We start from the raw sequence: 23,211 nt of genomic DNA, 5'->3' as shown, positions 1-23,211 counted from the left end.
TCCCGGAGGAAAAAGCGCGCCAAAAGTTCTGCGCTGCCCGCAACGTCCCGGGCGCGCGGAGGGCTCCTGTCCCCACTGAGGCGCCCGGGCTGAGGAGAAGAGCCCGGGTTTTTTTAGATATATATATATATATGGGCTAGTCAGTCATTTATCTCTTAGCCTAATGTACTCCAGCTAGGGCAGATTTTTTTGGGAGGTGTGAGGTTTCCAGAGTCAAAGTTCCCTTCTCTATCTGGATTGGATTCCCAATGGCACCTAAGGGATCCAGCAAGAGCTTGGGAGGATTTCCAGGGTCAAAGCTCTCTTTTGTATGTAGATTGGAGTCCCAACAGCACCTAAGGGACCCAGTAAGAGCTTGGTAGGTGTACGATTTCAAGAATCCAGGAAGACCTTGGGAGGATTTCCAGAGTCAAAGCTCCCTTGATCTAGACTGGAGTCCCAATAGCACCTAAGGGATCCAGCAAGAGCTTGGGAGGATTTCCAGGCTCAAAGCTCTCTTTTGTATGTAGATTGGAGTCCCAACAGCACCTAAGGGACCCAGTAAGAGCTTGGTAGGTGTACGATTTCAAGAATCCAGGAAGACCTTGGGAGGATTTCCAGAGTCAAAGCTCCCTTGATCTAGACTGGAGTCCCAATAGCACCTGAGGGATCCAGGAAGACCTTGGGAGGATTTCCAGAGTCAAAGCTCCCTTGATCTAGACTGGAGTCCCAATAGCACCTGAGGGATCCAGGAAGACCTTGGGAGGATTTCCAGAGTCAAAGCTCCCTTGATCTAGACTGGAGTCCCAATAGCACCTGAGGGATCCAGGAAGACCTTGGGAGGATTTCCAGAGTCAAAGCTCCCTTGATCTAGACTGGAGTCCCAATAGCACCTGAGGGATCCAGGAAGACCTTGGGAGGATTTCCAGAGTCAAAGCTCCCTTGATCTAGACTGGAGTCCCAATAGCACCTGAGGGATCCAGGAAGACCTTGGGAGGATTTCCAGAGTCAAAGCTCCCTTGATCTAGACTGGAGTCCCAATAGCACCTGAGGGATCCAGGAAGACCTTGGGAGGATTTCCAGAGTCAAAGCTCCCTTGATCTAGACTGGAGTCCCAATAGCACCTAAGAGATCCAGGAAGACCTTGGGAGGATTTCCAGAGTCAAAGCTCTCTTTTGTATGTAGACTGGAGTCCCAACAGCACCTAAAAGATCCAGTAAGACCTTGGGAGGATTTCCAGAGTCAAAGCTCCCTTTATCTAGACTGGAGTCCCAATAGCACCTAAGGGATCCAGGAAGACCTTGGGAGGATTTCCAGAGTCAAAGCTCCCTTTATCTAGACTGGAGTCCCAACAGCACCTAAGGGATCCAATAAGATCTTGGGAGGATTTACAGGGTCAAAGCACTCTTTTGTATGTAGATTGGAGTCCCAACAGCATCTAAGAGATCCAATAAGATCTTGGGAGGTGTACTATTTCAAGAATCAAAAGATTCCTTCTCTATCCGGACTGGGGTTTCAACAGCACCTGAGAGACCCAAAACTATTTCAGACGGTATAAGATCTCCAGAGTCAAAGCTTCTGTATCTAGATTGGAGTCCCAATGGCACCTTAGTGATCCAATGAGATCTTGACAGGTGTAAGATTGCAAGATTCAAAGCCCCCTTCTCTAGACTGGAGTCCCAACAGCACCTAAAAGATCCAATAAGATCTTTGGGATTGTAAGATCTTAAGAGTCAAAAGCTCCTTTCTGTAGATTGGAGTTTTATCAGTACCTTAGAGACCCAATAAGATTTTTGTGGGTGTTCGATTTTGAGTCAGAGCTCCCTTCTTTCTATAATGGTGTCCAACTGTACTTTAGGGGTCAACAAGATTTTGGAAGGTATGAGTTTTTGAGAAAGCTCCTTCCTGTATCTAGATTGGAGTCCAATAGCACCTTAGGAACCCAACAAGATTTTGGGGGTATAAGATTCAGGAGTCAAAGCTCCCTTCATCAGGTAGGGAGAAGGGGCTCTGACTCTCAAAATCGTATATCCCCAAAATCCCATCCCACAGATTGATAATGTTGTGCAGAGCATGGAGTCAAAGTAAATGATAAATTCACTTCAGGAAGTGGGTGACCTCTGTCCCTCCCCACACAACTTAAATTTTATGTACTTCTTGGTTCCTAAGAGATTTCCACTTGCTTGTGCCACTAGCTGGCGCCAGAATGCTATTTTTAAAACATCCCATTTGTAAGCTAGCATCTGCATCCTTCGGTTACCAGAGTCAGAGAGAGAAAAAGAGCTAAGTGCCCTCTGCAAAGTATCATCACTCATTCTGACTTGGACATCAAATGCCAAAATAGGTGTTCTTTCAAATCAAATGTCCATTTTCGTTAGCCCCTGTTTCTGCAATCCAAAGTAATATACATATTAACAAAAGCCATTGTATTCTTAATTTTCTATAATTACACAGTTCAAGGAGGCTTATAAATAAACATGTTTTTTTTAAAACAATAAGGTTGTGATGAAAGAACATTCTGAAGAGTGTTTCAGGGGGTTTCTTAATGGTAAAAAAATTGAGAAAGGCTGGTCTACGCAGATTGGTAGTAGCTTTCCAGAATCTCAAGCGGAGGTCTTTCACATCTACTGCCTGGTCCTTTTCAGCGGGAATTGCCAGGAATTGAACCTGGGAACCTCTGCATGCCAACCAGATATATTACCACTGAGCCACAATCCCTCCTAGTCCCTTTTATTTTTTGAGCATGCCAGTGTTTACTGCTCCTTTAAAAAGTGAAGTTTATGCTGTGCTGGAGTATCAATTCTTACTAGTTCTGTCCTTCAAGATTCTTTCTGGGCAAACAGATCTTAAATATTCAACCAGTTCTATTTATATTTAAGAAATAGAACATCTTTTACAAATGACCATTCAGTCTGCTTACCTGAACATACACTATTTTGGGAGATTTGGGCCCAATCAAATATTTATTCTGGTTCATAGTTGTGTGCAAGTACTCTGGACGGGTTGCTTAGTTTTGTCCCAAAATGACCTCTTAGGAACTGGCCTTGCATTGGAAATGGGTGTGCAAAGGAATTGCCGTAATAAAGGTGCCTCTTTTAATTCAAAATTCTCTGATAATCAGGACAATTCTGAGCAGAGTTCCTCCAGCCTAAACCTATTAAGATCCATCTGTGCAGGATTTCACTTTTAAAGGCCCACTCCTTGGTACATTGCTATTTATTTCAACAGAACTTATGTGGATGAAATTCTGAATGTACCCGAGATACTGAAGAGCTGGTGCCAAGTCAGGTTGCCAACCTCCAGGTGGCACATGGAGATCTCACACAATTAAAATTAAGCAAACCAACACTTGATCTCCAGATGACAAAGATTAGTTCCCCTAGAGAAAACGACTGCTTTGGAGGCTGGATGCTATAGCATTCTATCCTCAAACTCCGGTCTCCATCCCCAAGATATCCTGGTTTTTCCCAACCCAGAACTGGCAACCCTAGATCTAGTATACTAACGGACAGTCTCCCCCCCCCCCCCATACCCTCTGAGGTCATCCAGGGAGGTCTTACTTTGGGAACCCACCATGGCTGAGATGTGCCTGGTATACTCTTTCTCAGTAACCACACTGGATCTTTGGATCACCCTGCCCTACTCTATGAATAGCACTTGGGCACCCACACTACAGACCTTCCACTCTGAATTCCACTTCTAAATTATAGATTTAATGCTATTGTGATCTATTCCTCTGAAGTGATGATTTCTTCGAAATAAGCACTCTACGGTATTATTTGCTGCCACAGTCCAGTCCCTCCCCAAACCCTCCCCTCCCTTCCCCAGGCTCTACCCCAAACATAAAAATGAAAAAGAGGAGGGGGGAACCTTAACCACGAACAAATGGAATTAGATACCTAAAATTGTATCAACTTAACATTGTTATTCACGTTAAAAATATCCAACATCTGCCATTGGTTAATGTTTAAATTGACCCGACAGTACTATTTGGCCTGTATATGTTTTCTTAACCTTTACGTACTTAATCCGCACCCAAACCTCCAGGAATTCTTCAGTCAAGTTGGCACCCCCCCCTCCAAATCTCTAGGAATTTGCCAATGCAGAACTGGAAACCCTAAATATGGATCACATACGTATGCCTATCACTTGGTTACTCGATGCTTGCTACTGATCGTTGATAACTGTATCCCACTCCTATTTGGGCTCCTAGCAAAAGACCATTTTTCAAGATTTGTCTCATACCTCACACTTGAAGATGCCTGTAGTCTACAGAGTTCCAGAAATGTTAAAGCTGGCTTCAAACATAGCCGTTACAGGGCACTAGAAATCCAGCTTCCTTTGACTTGAGGAAATCCACCGATTGAATGGGGATCTTTGTCTCCTGGCCCAACGGTTTGCCATCGCTGTTCAGAGGGCTGTGGGCTTGGTTGGGTGCCTGAATCCACAAAGCCCAGCCATGGGAGGCCAGCTTTCCTGAGGCATCGACGACTTTGTGACCGTGGGACACGTACAAAAGGGTCATTCAAACATCAGATTTTGCTACTACAGCCCTCCGCTTTGTGTTGAACACTTCTGAAACTCAGGAGCCAAAGTGGGCTAATTCAAAACCTACCCACGTTTCTTGTTTTGCAAACAGGATTTCTGTACTTGTTTGACCCCTCTCCAATTCAGTGCTTCATCACCCAGTTCTATGCACATGACAGAATGACAGATCCTAAGCAGACTTGTGTCCTTCTAAGCCAACAAGTTAGAAAGATGAAACTTGACCTAGGACATTACCATGAACCCTCCATGAGTGTCAGCGTAGAATTTCATCTGCAAGTAAACAAGCCTCAGGACCCCATGCCTCAGGAAACACTTCTTGCCCAAGATTCTTGTGGGCCTTCTAGAGATCCGTGGACCAGTTTTCTTTTTACCGAGAGGTCAAGCTACCTCAAATAAAATATTATTTAAAAATATGATTATTACAGGGTGCCCACAATGGCGAAGACTAAAAACATAAGGCCTGAATACCAGGCTACTTAAAACATCAACATGAGCTTACATAAGCTTTAATAAATTTACATGCAAAAAAGATGATTTTGCAGGTACCCAATGACCAACAAGAAGATATGCATTTCGGCTTATAAGGCCTTCATCAGGGGTCAATTATGTTGTTGTTATGTGCGAAGTCGTGTCCGACCCATCGCGACCCCATGGACAATGATCCTCCAGGCCTTCCTGTCCTCTACCATTCCCCGGAGTCCATTCAAGTTTGCACCTACTGCTTCAGTGACTCCATCCAGCCACCTCATTCTCTGTCGTCCCCTTCTTCTTTTGCCCTCGATCGCTCCCAGCATTAGGCTCTTCTCCAGGGAGTCCTTCCTTCTCATGAGGTGGCCAAAGTATTTGAGTTTCATCTTCAGGATCTGGCCTTCTAAAGAGCAGTCAGGGTTGATCTCCTCTAGGACTGACCGGTTTGTTCGCCTTGCAGTCCAAGGGACTCGCAAGAGTCTTCTCCAGCACCAGAGTTCAAAAGCCTCAATTCTTTGACGCTCGGCCTTCCTTATGGTCCAACTCTCGCAGCCATACATTTCAAAAAGACACCTTCGGAAGTTGATGCATTTAAAGTAATTTGACCCTTTCAACAACACCGGTATATATTACATTGAGTCTCATCCCCCTCCCCCCCAATTAACCTGGACCATCCAGATCAGGGGAAGGATCTGTGAGCTGGGCAATGAATCTTCTCTCTGGGTACAGAACTGGGTGTTGCCACTCACAGCCCAGGCTGGCCTTGGCATCAAGACTCAAAATCAAAATCTGTTGCTTGGAGGACATGGCCATTGCCCAGAGGAGAGGAAGTGGCTGAGAGTGGAAGTGAAGTTAATGTCATGACAAGAAGGGAAGCAAACGCCTGTCATTGTCTGAGAATCCTATCCAGGACATTGTTTCCAAAACAGAGTTCTTTTTCGATGACAGATCAAGGTAGTGGCTCTGACATAAGGCCACTCCAGGGACCTGTTATGATGTGATGATTTTTAGCACGGTCCTTGCCAAACTTTGCAGGAAATCAGGCAAGCTGGTAGCTGGCAGAACTGTTCTATTCCACCCCATTCTTTGCTTGGGATGCAGGCGGGGGGTGGGAAATGCATGGCCCTACATGACATTTAATTCTACATGACGTGTGTGTGTGTGTTTATTTATTTATCCCCTCCTAACCTGCAGAACCCCTGCTGTGGCATAATCCTGGGGTTACATGTAATTCTGGTTCGGAAACACTGGCTTGGCGTAAGAAAGATGGTGCTGGGAAATTACATAACCTCTGGAGGATGCTGAAGTGTCCCTGGTCTCCCTGTCCCTAATATTTCTCCAAAAACCTTGACATCCTTTGGCAAAACTGAACCTTGAAAGCAGGACAAATTATGGACCACTCAGTAGCTTCGCATCGTTTATTCGTCATATAGAATCTCAGCTTCAGACATTCGATTTTTCCTAATTTCAGAACATACACAGCTGTTTTAAACTCCCCCCAGCCTCACAGGTGAGGAGCAAGGATTTATATTATATCATGAGATAGGGCTGGACCCAGCCAGCTTTTCTTCGGGATGATGGGATCCCCTTGAAACCCCAGGAAAGCCTATACTGCAGATCATGGGACTTGTGTGTGCCAAAGCCCAGAAGAGTGACGGAAGCAGCTGGTTGGATCCAACCCATATTTTTTTTAAAAAAACAGAATGATTCAGGAACTCCATAAACTGTCCCTAGCAAGCTATTCCGATGACTTGTCAATGGCACCATAGAAATAATGTCCTCCCATTTTTAAAAAAAAGTTCCTAACTGTGCAAATTTCCCCCTTTCCTTTATTTTAGGCGAGCAGCTTTTCACTTTTTGGCACACAATGCATCCCTCCAGGAAACTGAGCTGGATCTCTGTGGGCCAGCGAGTTCACATGTGCTCTTTCCATGGCCTGCCCACGAGGAGAGATGCTCAGAAAGGGGAAAGCGATTTTCCAATTTTATTTTCTTCTTTGTTGCTTTTCAGGGCCTGGGGAAACAAATGGAGAAAGAGAGCATTGGATGAAATCTGCTTTGCTTTCCTTCAAATAGGCTGTCTACAGAAGGTTTAAAGATATGTGAAGCCATCTGCTCCCTGCCTCATTTGGGTTATGAATGGTAAAGTGCCTGGGAAAAAGAAGTAGTGGGGAGAACAGAACTACAGATGGTGAAAAAGGGGAGCTCTGGGGAGGGGGGGGGGAGGAATTAGGGTGGCTAAACCCCCTGTGGAGGCAGGGGTCACTTTCTACCAGGCCCTGTCCCAAAGTAATTGATCAGCTGGCCAGCAGGGAGGACGTCCCAGGAGAAACGGGAAACCTATGCCACATTGCCTGTATCAGACAGGAAGTGATGTCACCACATGACAAACTTCCAGGCAACGATCTGGTATTTGCGCAAAAAAAAAAAAGGTAGATGTTGGTAAAAACTGGATGGTCATTCAGCAGTCGCTGGTGTGATGACATCACTTCCTGTGCGATACCAGCAACAAAGTTTCTACCTTCTTTCTACTGGTAAATCCTCCCCATCTTCTGCTGGTTGCCAGGAGGGACTTGGTGACTCTAGGGGAGCAAGAGTTAGAACTGCAGGAACAATTCCCCCAAAAGTGGGGGAAAAGTATAGTTACCAACTCCAGATTGGGAAACTCCTGGAGATTTAGGCATGGAGCCTGGGAGGGGTGGTGTTTGGGGAAGGTCCTCAGCAGGGTATAATGCCACAGGACCCACCCTCCAGGGGAACTGATCACCGTAATCTCAAAATCAGACAACATTTCAGGGGATCCTTGGGTTCCTACAGGAGATTGGGTACTCTAGGGCAGGGGTAGTCAACCTGTGGTCCTCCAGATGTCCATGGACAACACTTCCCATGAGCCCCTGCCAGCACTTGCTGGCAGGGGCTCATGGGAAGTGTAGTCCATGGACATCTGGAGGACCACAGGTTGACTACCCCTGCTCTAGGGAGAAGGGATCTGGGATGGAAGGACCCCTGCAGGCCCAGAAAAACCAGCAGACGACCCACCTTAGGCCTGCCTCCTGGTGGCCATAACCCCTGCCGTGGGTTGTACTTACGAGTACCTGCCCGACACTTTCTTGGCGACTGTGATGATGATTGCGGTGACCACACCGATTGCGATGATGATCCCAATGATGATGCCAACCAGAGCAGCTGTCTCCATGCCATCTAAAGGGCGCAAGAAGGCAGCCAAGATGAGCGGTCGCTCCGGCGGCCCGTTTCGAGCGACAGAGCTAGATAACACTTACGAGGTCGACATCAGGAGAAAATCTTACAATGTCTCCCGAAGCGGTCAAATTGCCAGGTCTGGTTTGGGGAGCACCTGGAGACTTTGGGGGTGGAGCCAGGAGTGGGTGGGATTTGGGGTGGGGCAGGACCTCAGTTTGGCACAGTGCGATGTACCAATTCCGGGAGATCTCTTGGTCCCACCTGGAGGTTGGCATGCCAACTACCCATTCAAGGACTCACTTAACAAAGGTGATTTTCCTTTCTGGGCTCACTTTTACTGGAAAGAGGCACAGCAGCGTTCAACTGGGCTTCCTCCACCTGACCGTCCAGACAAATAACAGCAAGATTTTTCCTTGCAAGGAACTTTTTTGTGGTTGCTTCCGCTGCTGCTACTGCGTGTTTTGGGATGGTAGAAACCTAACTCGGTTTCGCAGGGAGGACTTTCCTCTGCATCTTGCATTTCTGCCGTTGTTCTTTTGGGAACCATTTGCCTCGCAAAAACTGGCAAAATATCCCTGCGGCCTGCTGCTTCCCTCGAATCCCTCTTTCCATTTCTTTGACGGTTCTCCGAGCTTGCAAGAGGTGAGAATTCTTCCAGGCTGCCTCTGACCTTCTCGGGTGCTCCATGCAAAAGGAGAACAGTCCGGTCAGCAGCCTCTTTGCCAGTTTCGGTGGGCCTTAACAAGTGCCTGACCTCATCGCTTCCTCGAGGCAGGCCTGGCCTGGTGTTCCCGATACTTTCTCCTGAATTTGGATCAGGCCCTGATTAATCACCCCAGCTCTGATCCTCTAAAGACCCCCCAAAAGCTTGGGATACCGGCATGCATCGGCCAAATGTCCAGAAAAGATTTTTAAAGTAGATCGTCCCACTGCTGATGTACCGTGTTCTGCTAGGTTCCCCCATTCGGGGTAGGGATTTGTTTGTTTGTTTGTTTATTTATTAACTTGCTTGCTTGCTTACTTATTTATTTGATTTCTATACTGCCCTTCCATACGGCTCAGGGCGGTTTACATACAACATGGGCCCCACCTGGAGGCTGGCAACCATTACCAAGGACATTTTGAGATCCATGGTGGTCGTGGTGTTCTTCTGGCTAACATGGTCGCCATTGCATGTGCCAGCTGCGCTGTGTCGTGGCGCTAATTAGTCAGCTATGACTCGTCAGGAAACGACCGCACCTTGGCCGTCTTCCAGAGGCTGCCAAGAGGACTTCTTCTTTGTCAGGAAATAGGATGTGATGCCACCCTCCTCGAGTTACATGGGAGAGTAGAAGCTCATTAGCATGCCTATAGGTTCAAAGAAGGATTAAGGTAACCTAAGAGAGCCACTTAATCACTGAGTCCCGTCCCTCCGGAGTAATTTCAGACCAGCGCCTCGCTGGTCGGTTCCTTTGGCCTGAATTGACTGGGTCAGGGTGGAATCAGGGAAGGACCAACGAGGCAAGTGAAGACTTTATGGGATGCCTCTTTGGCTGGAAGGCTAATTTGGGACGTTAACTGATACGTCGTCCTCGTATTAGCTTTGCAAGTGACAATTTGCCACCTGCCAGCAACGGAGATCTCCACTTCAAGAGTCCAAATGAAAGGCTGGGTTTGGTGGACCCATCTGGGACAGAGCTCTGTCGAATTTTAGGAGGGTGAACCAGAGTTCATGTCTCCATTTGGGTCCTGCAGCTCCTGGGTAAGCTTAAGTTAGATTTATTTATTATTTTCGTGTAACCCTGCTTTTCTCCTCCATTTGATAGGATTCCTGATTTGAAAAAACAATGCAATCAAAGAAATTCAAGTAAAAGCAGGCAGAACATTACCTCTCCACTAGGAGAAACTCAGAGCCCCAAGATGTCACATCTTTGGAGGCCTCTTCTATAGATCAGGGGCAGCCTCCAAGAAACCATGAACTTGAGTTCATGACAGGTTCTTACTGACCTAAGCGGTGAAATTACTGATGATGAAGAAGAAGAGTTGGTTTGTATACCTCACCTTTTCTCTTAAGGAATCTCAAAGTGTCTGACCATTGCCTTCCCTTCCTCTCCCCTCACCAGGCACCTTGTGAGGAAGGTGGGGCTGAGAGAGCTCTGAGAGAACTATGACTGGCTCAGTGGCACCGAGAAGGCTTCACATGGAGAAGTGGAGACTCGAACCTGGTTCTCCAGTTGAGAGGAGGCTGCTCTTCAACCACTAAGCCAAGCTGGCTCTGATAATTCCACGTCAGATGGTCAGAACTGCCTTGTGGGAACATATAGGTGTGTGGGGGGGAGGGGGAAAGTCCTCCAGGTATGAAGATTCCAGGATGTGAATACTTTGACTCAAGCATGGAAGCAAATTGGCTGCCCATGTCGCTATCTTAAAACATGGTGTGATATTTCAGGACACAACTCCCATCAGTTGTCTAGCTGCTGTATGGATATTTCCACACTGACTTCAAGGGATGCCCTATGTGGAGCGTGTTACAGTAGTCAAGTCTAGAGGTTACTGTAGCGCAGATTAGTGTGGCTAAATCCAAGTTAGGGGAGACTTGGTCCGTTTATCTGTGTCAGCCTCAATTATTTCAGTGCTATTGTGGGGTGAGGAATGGATCACACTCCACCCCATGAGCCTCGGAGGAAGTATAGATACGTGACAGATAAGCAAAATGGGAGGTAGAATAAAAGGAAAGCAGACACTCCCCCCTCTGCGCATACCTTCAGAACTTTCTGGGATGACTGGATCTGTCGAGTTATCGCTTTCTTCGCTCGGTGGCACGGCACTGCCGGAGGTCATCAGCTCTTCAAAGGGGGAAGTATCATTTGTGTCCTGTAGTTTTGTAGGAAACTACCGGTGTAGAGAGATTGCACAGATAGGGGGAGCAAACAGAGAATTAAAGGTAAAGCTTCTTCTCTTTTTAAATTCACTCTGCTCACTGATCCGGAGAAATACCATGGACTTGATTCATTATGACGTGGTGAACATGGAAACAAGATGCTCACTTGAACGGACGGCAGAGAAGTTACGATAACAAAGGAAAACCTGACGCATAGTTTGAAGTCTGCCCCACATTTGGGTGGGAGAAAACATTTCTCATGAATGCTCTGTTTTCTCTGCAGGCTTTCTCTGCTGTGCGACCGAGTTTAATACAGAACCCTCTACTTTGATTTTGCATTTCCTATGAGCAAACTGGATATTGGCCACCACTTTCTGTCTCCCCGCCCTGAATATTCCCATAAAACGGAGACACTTCCCACAGTGTGTCAAGAAAGGAGCATTATCCATGATCAGATATTTACATTAAAGACTTTATCAACTGCGTGCAAAAACTAAACTACGTGAAATAACTGAAAAAGGCACAAAGCGAATCCCGATGAAACTAGCTTCTTACTACCAGGCCGGTCTTGTACAGAGAGACCAAAATCATTCAGTGGACACCCCTCCTACATCCTGGCAATCTTCAAGCAAAGGTTGGACACACACTTTTCTTGGATGCTTTAGGATGCTTAGGGCTGATCCTGCGTTGAGCAGGGGGTTGGATTAGCTGGCCTGTATGGCCCCTTCCAACTCTATGATTCTGTGATTCTGTGATACGTGTGTGAGAAATGTCATTCATAAACCATCCAGAAGGACTCATACCTGAGTGGGTGGTCCTGAGCTGTTGCTGTTCCCTGTCGCCGTCGTGTCTTCCACCAAAACTGTACTTGCTGGACAAAAGAAAGAGTGATTGGTGGGCAAGTAAGAGAGTCGACAGCACATAGCAACCGGAAAAACATGGCAGACAGATTGGGTTGCATCCATCCGGCCAGTTTTTCTGCAAGCAACAGAAAGAAGGCGGATTCCTTTTAACTCCAGGAGCCACATGGACAAAAAGACAGAAATGTATTGGATGAAATGGCGTGGAAAAGCCGGACATTGGTAGCACATAAACTCATATTAAAGGGATTCAATTCAGTTCTTGGTGGGCCCATCAAATTACAGAGGATTTAGCAGCATCAAACAAACAGCCATTAAAGCAAGTTAGCATCAGTCAACGGACCTGCAGAGAGGGACAATATAGTCTTGGGGCCATTCTCCTGCCTCTCCCCAATGCAAGAACACTGTGCATGTTTCATATAGTTTATGGTTGACCAAACTGTGGCTCTCCAGATGTCCCAGGACTACAATGACCATGAGCCCCTGCCGATTGGCCGTGTTAGCATGGGCTCATAATCATTGTAGTCCATGGGTATCTGGAGAGCCACAGTTCGGCCACCTCTGAATAGCATGCTGTGTTTAGTAATGAGTAATTCATTAATAGCCGAATCGTTAGATGGGGAAACCGGTGTTCCATCTGAGTCTGTGAAGCTCTGCCTGGCAGGTGAAAGGTGAACATTGGGGAAGGCAGCTAATCATTTGTCCAGGCACCTAAAATAATCTTTTATGTTGTGGGTCTTCAGTCTTGCGGGACTGTGGGGCTGTTTTTCCCACTGCCTGCCCCTGAGCCTGTCGGGAGAGGCGGGAAATAAATCTAAAAATAAATAAATAAATAAATAATAATAGTAATAAAAAGGATCTGAACACCAGGGACACAAAGGGAACATTGGGGCAGGATTAACAACGTTCCTGGGCCAATCCAAATGTTTTCACTGGGCACCTGGCACTTAAAAGACAAGGTGCAAAAGGAATGGCTCAGAAGATAGCTGTGGGGCCACTGCAGAAAAGCCCCCGTCCCTTGCTGCCACGCAACGCATCCCACAAGGAATGTGCACAAACAACAGGAGGCATCAGCCCCGCCCTTTCCTCAAAGAGAATTTCTCAAAGCTTCCCAAAGCCATCTGTGACTTTCCACTGTTTTGACCGCACCCTACACTGTTCATCTTTCATTTCCCTTGTCCGTCTTTCCACACGTTGAGCTTCCAAATGGCATTGTTTTGCTAAGCCCCCCTTCCGATCCAAAAACGCCCTCATCTGCAGGGTGACGAGCGATGGATTTGCGAGGCTGCATGGTGACCTCGGTCAGCCGGTCTTTACCGATGACGGTTTAGTGAGCTCAGTCCATTCAAAGCGTCCTCGAAAGCCAAAGAGCTTGAGGTTTTCAAGGTCTGAGCTTTTGAAACTCAAAGCTCCCTCCTTCAGGTCCAAGTCGGACACAGGGAGCTCCATTCCTACCTGGATCTCGGGAAGGGAGATTTGACTTGAAACTTCTTCCCTTTGTTTGTCTCTAAGGAGCTGCTGGACTCGAACCCGGCACTTCTCCTGCAGACTAGCACAGCGACCCTCTGAAACAACCACAAGGAAAGGAATCGCTTCGGAGGGGGGCTTGTTTTGAAATTCAGCTGCCGAAAAGGATGGGACTGTTGTGCGTCTAAATATTGTGTCCCAATGTTCACGCCGGCTCTTCTGGATGGAGCAGGTGTCAAGGCCAGGATCATGGGCAGCGCACCAAAAGAGTTGAGGGCAGGAAACATAAGCTGAGTGCCTTTGGGAGGGATGAGCCAAAGGTCAGCGCCATGAGGAATCCCCTCTCCACCGCTGGATGACCACACCTTACTGTCCTACTTTTCCTCTTGGTCTGCGTGCAAAGAGAAGCCGCCCTTTCTCTCTTTGCATCGGCTGTAGCTGCAGGTTCCTTTGAAAGCCAAAAAAAGAAAGAAAGCTCTGGAAGATCTGTCCATTTGGTAGGTGAGCTACACAGAAACCCCATGGGTTGGAGACCTCTCTCTCTTCTCTCTCTGGTTTCAACCAGCTGATCCAGCCAAGTTCCTGGCTGGATTTGAACCCATCACAACTAGACTTCTGAACAGTCCTGGGAGAATCTGGATTTCTGTGCGCCATCTGCTTCTGACAAAATGGATGCATTTCGATATGGTTTCTTGGTCCCCGCGGACACATCCATGGAGATGGTTTCAGAGGGTTGCTGGGTTGGTTTGTAGCAGAACAGGTCGATTTGGGACCAGAGCAACAAAATCCTGAATAATTGGGAGTTAATTGATTTTTAATATCTATTTTTAAACGTGTTAAACATTTATCGGGCGACATGACCAAAAATGGTCATGTCAACCCACCCCTTATACTCCCGAGATGGCCAATGCTGGGCCTGGAGGGGATGGGAAGGGGAGGGGCCCCGGGTGGGCGTGTCCACAGTTACGCTTCCCTACCATATTCTGCACAATTGCAGCATTTCTGGGGTTTCTCGAAATCCCGAGGGCGCTTCAGGGATTTTCTCAATAGTCTAAAAGTTGAGAAAGGCTGCCCGCCAGGGTCGCTCCGAATCGGCTGCCGCTTGACAGCAAAAATAAAAGTCGCTCAAAACTCCTAGCTCTGTAAACTGCAGTTGTTTCCAAGGAGGCTGCACGGTCGCCTGGGCTGTTCTGTAAAGGACTTTGCTCTCTGACCAAGTTGTCTCTTTGCCCCGGCCGCCCACTGGCATCCACCTCCCCACCCCCAGCCCCCGCAATCCGATGTGGCCGTGGCTGATGCACTGCAGCCTGCAGTGCCAAAACCTGACACGGTGCATTCCCTTTCTCAGTCCTCGACAGCTCTCGTGTTACTCGTATGGAACTCCAGGCCAAGGGGCCATCCAGCCTGTAAGCGTGGCCGTTGGGGTGTGGCCCCTGCCATGTCCTGCGACAAGGGCTGAGCAGAAACATTCTGCATCCGAAACGGCAACCCGAAAGATCCGAAAGTCCCGGCTAAAACGAAGGGCAGGGGAGTGAGTATAAGGCAGCATTACGGACACACATAGAAGAAGAAGAAGAAGAGGAGGAGGAGGAGTTGGTTCTTATATGCTGCTTTTCTCTCCCCGAAGGAGGCTCAAAGTGGCTTATACATTCGCCTTCCCTTTCCTCTCCCCACAATAGACACTCTGTGAGGGAGGTGAGGCTGAGAGAGCCCTGAGATTACTGAAGAAGAAGAAGAGTCGGTTCTTATATGCCGCTTTTCCCTACCCAAAGGAGGCTCAAAGGGGCTTACATTCGCCTTCCCGTTCCTCTCCCCACAACAGACACCCTGTGAAGGAGGGGAGGCTGAGAGAGCCCTGAGATTACTGAAGAGAAATGCTTGCAGAACGAAAGAGCTACCTAAGTGGGAAGGTGCCTCCTTAAACTGGAGGAAATTCAGCATTGGCCAAGAGGCCTTGTTGGAATACGGGTCACTCATTGACAACCTATCATGTTTCATAGGGAGAAATGCATTGGAAATGAGATTGTTGTATTCATGATGGATCGAATCATGCAAATTCTGTCGGGTGCGCGATTTGGAAGCGTGCAAAGGGTGTCCTGTAGGGGGCATCGGAGGAGGTGTATATTTGGCATAGTTAGAATAGGAGCTTCCTGATATTCTTTCAAATAATCTCCTCTGTGTGCTGCTTGGCTCAACTGGATACTTCCTGCTCCTTTGAATACTCTTCCTCCCTGCTTGCCTCCAGAACAGACAGAATGAATGCAGACAACAGTTAGATAGTCAGACTATCTGGACCCTCTCCCTCTCTCTCCCTCTCTCTCAGCAATGCATTTATTCTTTAAGCAGCCTGGTGCCGTGCATCCCTCTTGCATATTTAAACTCCAAATTCCTTTTTAAAAAAATTAATACTTTTTCAAATGCCCAGGAAAACAGGGACACGTTCTCCTGGTACTGAAACCTCAAAGTGCTTGGCTACCAACCAGCCGACAGCTGCGGAGAAAGAGTTCCCGAGGCAAGGTGCCAAAACAGAGAAGCCCCGGTCTCCAGTGGTCACCCACAGAACCGCGGAAGACCAGAAACTGGGGCCACCTAGGCTGCAGTCAAGTCTGGCAAGATCTAAATTTATCGACTCACAAACAGTTCAGCAGCAGGACTTTGGGGTCAGATGTTGAATATTCATGGGAACTGGCTTCTGATTTTCATCCCAGGAAAGTCCCTTCTACTGAATCAGACCCCTGGTCCATCAAAATCAGCAATGTCTACTCGAATGGTCAGAGGTCCTCCAAGGTCTTGGGCAGATGTCTTTCACATCACCTACTGCTAGATCTTTTAACTGGAGATGCCGGGGATTGAACCTGGGACCTTCTGCATGCTAAGCAGATCTCCTGCCACGGAGCCACAGCCCCTCCCAATAGATAGATTAAGCCGTTTTATTCCTTCCTTGACCATACATAAGTGCTCGTGCTTCGGCCTCTTCACAAGCTGTTTCCAGTAAGTTTTTCCCGCTAGCAAAGGCCTTTTAAGCAAAGGCCAGACTGAAGTTGGAGGCCAGAAGAACCTTCAAACCGGTGGTTCATCTAGTCCAGCATCCTGTTTGCTTTACTGAGAAACCAGAGACCTTCAGAGAGCCCCCAAGAAAGGTCTGGAGGACCAAATTCCTTACTTCACTTCCTGGCTCTGACAAGATCTGGCGAGCAAGATCAGGGTGGAATGCAAATGCACACCTCAAAAAAGAACTTTCTTCCGTACCCTTTTCAGCTCTCTCTCCCCTGTCTGATGCAAAATGCCACGATGAAATGCTAGCAAATCACTCCGTATTGTTCCGGAATAAACCCAGTTGGTACTGTTTGGATTTCTTGTAATAATCCCCATTTATTTGGGAGGGAGGGGGCTCTCTGAAGAGCATCACCATTGGCTCTCCTCCTCCCCTGCTACTGAACAGCCCGAAGGAAAACTTTGCTGAACTTCTGTCATCAACAGGCTAAAACCTCAAGCCAGGAGGGAAAAGGAAAAAAAAAAGGCAGGATCCAGTTCTGTAAATACGACAAGATGGATTTTTTTCCTTACCTTCCTCGGCGATCCCCTGAAGCAAGACGCTCCCAATTAGCAAAAGGAAGAGCGGCATTTTGAGCAACATCCTTCAGCGTTCCTCCAAAAACGTTTGGGAAAGGGAAAAAAAAAACCTGTAAAATCCCCGCCTGGAACAATCTGACCACTGGATGGAGTCTTCTTTTTGCAAAAGAGTTTTCCCCCAAAGAGATGAAAGGTTTGCTTTCTCCTCCTCTCCCCGCAAGCAAAGGACAGCCTAAAAGCTAGAGAGGAACAACAGAGAGGAGACGGAACATTTTTTCCCCAACTGAGCCAGGGTGGGTCTTCCGAATGGTCCAGCGGAGAGAAGAAGGCCCGCCCTCCGCCCTCGGGTCACCCATAAAAATATGATCGCAGGTTTAGAGTTACAGGATGTTTTAGGAGATGTCGGTTATATATAGTGGAGGGAGGAAGGAGGATTGGGGGGGGCTGCTGAAGATGTGATGCTCTTTTCTAAGAAGCAAACGTTCTCTGCAGAGCTGGGGCAGGATGCCTCAGATGAAGAAGAGGAGTTGGTTTTTATACCCTGTGGGCCATGATCCAACAGAGTCTCAAAGCAGCTTACTGTTGCCTTCCTTTCCTCTCCCCACAACAGACGCCTTGTAAGCTAGGTGGGGCTGAGAGAGCTCTGACAGAACTGCTGTGAGAACAGCTCTAAGAGAACTGTGATTCAACCAAGGTCACCCAGCTGGCTGCATGTGGAGGAGGAGTGGGGTTCTCCAGATTAGAGGCCATTGCTCTTCACCATGACACTGCCATGGCTCTCAGACGTCTTATTTCCAGCCATTTCGGATTTTTTTTTAAAAAAATCACTTTTCTTTTTGGCAGTTGTTTGGTAGGTTTTTGGGAATACGCAGCCAGGACGTAAAAAGACATCTTGGAGAATGCACCTTGCAAAAACAAGCAAAACAAAAAATGTATATATCCCTCCAAACCTCTCCAAAGAATTTTCTAAAACTGGACTCAGGCTCAAAGATCGCTCCGTTTTAATGCGTGCTCAACTTACAGGGCTGGAGGACGGCCACTAGACACCCCCAAATTATAACACTGGCCCACATCTTTCCGAGGCCAAAGGCAGCACATGTAATTACACAAGCTAAAAAAGGAAGCTGCCATGCGGAAAACAAAGCAGAGGGCTGCCCCAACCCCTCCCCAGATGCTGCACTTCCTCGGCATCCACATTACCCCACACAGCATCTCTCTGTGGCTTTGGTCTGCCATTGGCCGGGCCATTCCCCAGTCTGTTTGCCAGTATGCTTCTGAAGAATCTTCTATTTGTACTGGTTTCCTGTTCATATTAAATGTACTATAAGCAGCCTTTGTTCAGAACTTGGTATGATTTCCCACCTGGAGGTTGGCAACCCGAATGGTGATGTGTAGGGAACCCACCCCTTTTATTTGTCTCAAGCAGGGGTGGCTAAACTGGCTCTCTGGATGCCCATGGACTACAATTCCCCTGAGCCCCTGCTGGCAGCAGGGGCTCATGGGAATTGTAGTCCATGGGCATCCAGAGAGCCACAGTTTGGCCACCCCTGGTCTCAAGGATGATAGAACCAGCCTTTCCATTAGGGGTGCCAATCTCCAGGTGGCGGCTGGAGATCTCCTGGGATTCCAACTGTTCTCCCCCAGTGGCAGAGGCCGGGACACCTGAAGAAAACGGCCCCTGCGCAAGGCAGACTGTATGGCATTATCCTGAGGCCCCTCCCCTTCCCACAGCCTGCCTCCGTCAGGCTCCACCCCCAGCATCTCCACTTGCTTCCCCCAAATTACACGTCGAGACCAGCAAGAATATCATTCGCCACGAGAGGGCGCCGCAAGCATGCCGAATGACTGACAGTGACAACCTTGCACACCTTTCTCCAAAAACCAATCTTTGGTTATACAGGTGCGTTGTATGTAGGTCCATCTTAGGTTGACTCAGCATGCTTACATTTCTCAATCATCCATCTTAGGCTTTAAAAGGGCATGAGCATCCCTTAGCTGGGACAAGGTCCTATCTAGTTTGTGTTGCCAATCTCCAGGTAGTGCCTGCAGCTCTCCCTCTATTGCAACTGATTTTCAGGTGGAAGAGACTGGGTGGGTCCCTTAGAACAGGGGTAGTCAACCTGTGGTCCTCCAGATGTTCATGGGCTACAATTCCCATGAGCCCCTGCCAGTGTTTGCTGGCAGGGGCTCACGGGAACTGTAGTCCATGAACATCTGGAGGACCACAGATTGACTACCCCTGCCTTAGAGGACATGGCCGATTTGGAAGGTGGCCTTTACGGCATTATGCCCCACTGAAGTCCCCTCCCTCTCCAAATCCCACCCTCTACAGGCTCCACTTCCCAAATCTTGGATACTTGCAAGGAACGTGTGAATTGCGGCTTATCGGTCGGAGGGAAGAAGAAGAAGAACTGGGGTTGCCGATACGCCACTTCTCACCACCTTCCCCTTCCTCTCCCCACAACAGACACCCTGCGAGGTAGGTGGGGCCCAGAGAGCCCTGTGAGAACTGCTCTGGGAGAATTGCTCTGCGAGAACAGCAGCTGGCCCAAGATCCCCCATTGTGTTGAACCTCCCCTTTTGGCAGTAGAATCCCAGAACGTCCCTTATGGAGATGGGTGGGGGCTGGGGAATGGCAGAACGTCCTGATGTAATCCATCCTGGCATCTCACCCGCCTTATTAGCCAGGCAAGGGGAACGTCAGCAAGCATCAGGTCAAACGACTCCTGCTTCCCTGCCCTGCGGACACAGAGGGGGGGGGGAGTAAATGGGGGGTGGGGTGGGACAAAGCCGTGCCTGGGCTCGCTGGAGCAGCTCAATCCGGGAGTGAAGCAGTTGTCATCCTTCCAAGGATTTGCCTGATCGATGAGCATCGCCAGTCACATCTAAGCCGGCGTATCTATTTCTGGCCACCCGGGAGAGGTAGCGCCTGGAACCGAGCAAAGGAACGAGGCTGGACAGGCTTTATGCATGGCGATGGGGAGAGCCTCTGTGCAGCATGCAGAAGGTCTCTGGTTCGATCCTCTGCCTTAGAGCACGGATTATCAACCAAGGTACCACGGACCCCCGGGGGTCCACAGCCTCTCCCTGCGTGCAGAAACACAGGTGTGAATAACCACACAAAGCTCAGGGTCGAGGCCTATGCGCCTGTGAAGCAGGCTATGCTGAAACACACTGACTAGCCCAAGGGCATGAGTGGGGATTTGAACTCGCGCCTCTCTCGCCAAAGCTCAGCACCTCACCTGCTGTACCACACCGGCTCTCTTAGTGGGTGAGAGTCACTTCCTGGCAGGTGTTTGCAGGTGTTAGCTCCAGACTGCCTGCAGTTCAGCACAGAGTGATGAATCTGTCCCGACAAGTCGATTCCTGCCAGGTTAGCGGCTTGTCGGACGGCATCCGCCAAGCCACAGTTGGCGGTTTGGTTTCACTCCCTCTGGCAGTCTACCTTTAACTGCGGTACACCAGGTAGGATGGGGTGGGGGGTAGGGTAGGGTTGCAAGATCCAGGCTGGAAAACACCTGGAGATTTGCGGGTGGATCCTGGGAAGGCCAAGGACACCTCAGTGGTGTGCAGTGCTAGAGAGTCCTCCCCTCTAAAGCAGCCTTTTGCTCAAGGGCAATGGAGCTGTGTGATTGGGAGAGGAGCTGCAATTCTGGGGTGGGGGGGGGTCTCCAGGGATTTCCTGGAGGTTGGCATCCCTCACGTGAATGGCAAGTTTGCTATTGAAGAAAGGTACCCAACTGAGCCAGCTGGAGGACGGAGGGAGGCTGGCTAGAACTGCTGGTCTACCAATCTGGACTCTGCTGCCCCCTTGTGGAAGAAACAGCGGGACAATGCCAGGTTTGGGAAGGAGAGTATTTGGTCGTCTGTTCCTTGCCTTTTTCCACCTTGGCAACCCTAAGCAGCTAGCATTGTCCTCTTCTCCTCCGTTTTATTCTCATAACAACCCTGTGAGGTAGGCTTGGCTGACTGGGTATGACTGGTCCAAGCTTCCAGCGTTCGCTGGCAGGGGGCTCCTGGGAATTGTAGTCCATGGACATCTGGAGGGCCGCAGTTTGACTACCCCTGCTCTAACCACTGCCCCTTGCTGGCTGGGGGAGACCTCTGGCAGCAGCCTCAGACCCCAAGCAGAAGGGGGGAAAGAAGGTAAAAAGCCATGCCTGTGACACAGCATGAGGTCATTTCCGGAGCAAACCTGGAAGTGACATCACGCCATCTTGCCTTGTCCCCACCCACTCGCCTCTTGCCAGGTGCCCATCACCAGTTTGTTGATGCAAGGGATCCTTGGTGAGCCCTCGGCCCTCTCTCTGTGGGTCCAGTCCCCACAGCTGCCCAGAAGGTGAAGAAGAGGTCAGTAGGACTGACAGACCCTCTCCCTCCCTCCCTTGCTCAGAGAGGGGTCTGCAAACGGCCCATTTCTTCCTTCTCTGTGCTCCCTGTGAATTAACCAGTTTGTTATCCCAAAGAGAATCCATCCTTTAGGCTCAATTTACCCAGGAATCTCGGCCTTTTGAAATTCCAATCCTGTCCAGGCCCTGCAATGCTGACCAAGCAACCCACTGAAAGGCTGCTGAGAGTTCCCTGAGGGAAAGATTTCTTCTTTCAGGGTTGACAAGTAGAAATAACCGGGCAAAGCATCTTTTTCCGAACAAAGACCTTGCATCGGATTTGGATCAAAACGTGACCTAGAAAATAAAACCGGAGTCACATCGGCACAAGCTCTGGTGGGGGTGATCGCCTTGTTTCAACTCATTCTAACAAGCCCCGGCACGTATATTTTTAGCAGCTCTGGAAAGGCACTGGTTACAATTAGCTAATTCGGGGAGGTTTGGCCACCCCCACAAAACTTGAGATGAAAGGCATTCTCCTGTCCCCAGTTCAAAGGCATTTGAGAACACCATGTTCCCTTCTAGATGGGAAGGCACGATGGGTGTGGGGAAGCCGACCTTTGCCATGCAGGGGCTGGATCAGGCACAAAGGGGCGTGTCATCAAGGTGACCCCGTCGGGCTTTCAAGGCATGGGACATCCAGGTGTGAAGAGCAGCAGCCTCTGATCTGGAGAACTGGGTTTGATTCCCCGCTCCTCCTCCACATGCAGCCAGCTGGGTGACCTTGGGCCAGTTGCAGTTCTCCCAGAGCTCCCTCGGCCTCACCTGCCTCACCGGGTGTCTGTTGTGAGGAGAGGAAGGGAAGGTGATTGGAACCCGCTTTGAGACATGTGAGGTTGATGCCCCGCTCCTCCACATGCAACCAGCAGGGTGACCTTGGACTAGTCACAGTTCTCTCAGAGCTCTCTCAGCCTTCTTGCTGGGGTGGGAAGAGGCTTCTAGCCTGAGCTGTGTCCTGGAAGATCTTGCTTTGTGATTCTGGCTTTCCCAGCTAGCGATGCCCTTTTAGGGGTCAGGGGAAGGAGAGCTGTTAAACGCTTTTAAAGGGCCACTCCGAAAGAAATGCAGGCACACTGCAGAAACAAACAAGAGAGAGATTTTAAGAGCACAATCTCTGGTTCTGACCCGGCCCAGAGCTACGGATGCTACTATGTTGTCTAACACAGGGGGGGGGGGATACCACCCTCCCCTCTCTAAAACAGCACCCCTTTCCCAAGAGGAAACACATGAAGATTGTCTCAAAAGAATCCCTTTTTTACTTTGCCCCGCCCCCTGCACTTTCTGATAACGCTATTCCTGCAGGGCGTTCCATCCATTAACCTACAGCTTCAGAAGCAAAAGAGATTTGGATGTTCGTAAGCTCTGCTTTCTCAAGGGGGAGTGGAGCACAGTTCCGCATAGGGTCTGAGAGAGGCACGAGTCATTCTTGCAAATTCCATTAGGGATTGGGAGAGGTGTGTGGTTGCCAGCAGACTCTAACCTGGAGAAAGGGGGTTTGATTCCCCGCTCCTCCACATGCAGCCAGCCGGGTGGCCTTGAGCTCGTCCCAGTCCGGGTAGTGCTGTTCTGCACAGGGATCTCTCAGACTCAGCGACCCCACAAAGTGCCGATTGTGGGGAGAGGAAAGGGAAGGCGACTGTAAGCCGCTTTGAGACTCCTGAGAAAAGCGGCATCTAATAACCAACTCTTCTTGTTCTTGTTCTTGTTCTTCTAAAAAAGTGCACACAAAAGTCCATTTGGGACAAATTCGGGACTAGTAGGGAGTTTTAAACGAAGAAATGGGTGGGGGGGATTTCTTTTCTCGCACCCTCCTTTCCGGAGCGCCCTCTTCTTTCCCCTCCGCTTTGAGGATCCTCTCCCGGCCACGA

General features: G+C 48.9%; 1 protein-coding gene across 3 annotated transcripts; it reads right to left on the bottom strand.

Annotated features, from left to right (window-relative positions):
* Nucleotides 1-6,405: 6,405 nt before the first annotated feature.
* PDPN (podoplanin) lies at nt 6,406-17,271 on the bottom strand. Of its 3 annotated transcripts, none has more exons than XM_077312212.1 (5): nt 16,950-17,271; nt 11,859-11,926; nt 10,937-11,066; nt 8,090-8,195; nt 6,406-7,008 (listed from the first exon to the last, which is right to left on the bottom strand). In XM_077312212.1, the coding sequence occupies exons 1-5, from the start codon at nt 17,017-17,019 to the stop codon at nt 7,002-7,004; spliced, it is 381 nt and encodes a 126-aa protein (XP_077168327.1). In that variant the 5' UTR covers nt 17,020-17,271; the 3' UTR covers nt 6,406-7,001. The 3 variants fall into 3 exon arrangements, with proteins under 3 accessions (XP_077168327.1, XP_077168326.1, XP_077168325.1); XM_077312211.1 differs by having other exon boundaries at nt 8,034-8,195; nt 16,950-17,269; XM_077312210.1 differs by having other exon boundaries at nt 8,084-8,195; nt 16,950-17,269.
* Between the last annotated feature and the right edge of the window lie 5,940 nt (nt 17,272-23,211).

This window comes from Paroedura picta, chromosome 15, assembly GCF_049243985.1.
Source record: "Paroedura picta isolate Pp20150507F chromosome 15, Ppicta_v3.0, whole genome shotgun sequence".
NCBI classification, from domain to species: domain Eukaryota; kingdom Metazoa; phylum Chordata; class Lepidosauria; order Squamata; family Gekkonidae; genus Paroedura; species Paroedura picta.
This window is presented reverse-complemented; position numbering and strand designations above follow the sequence as displayed.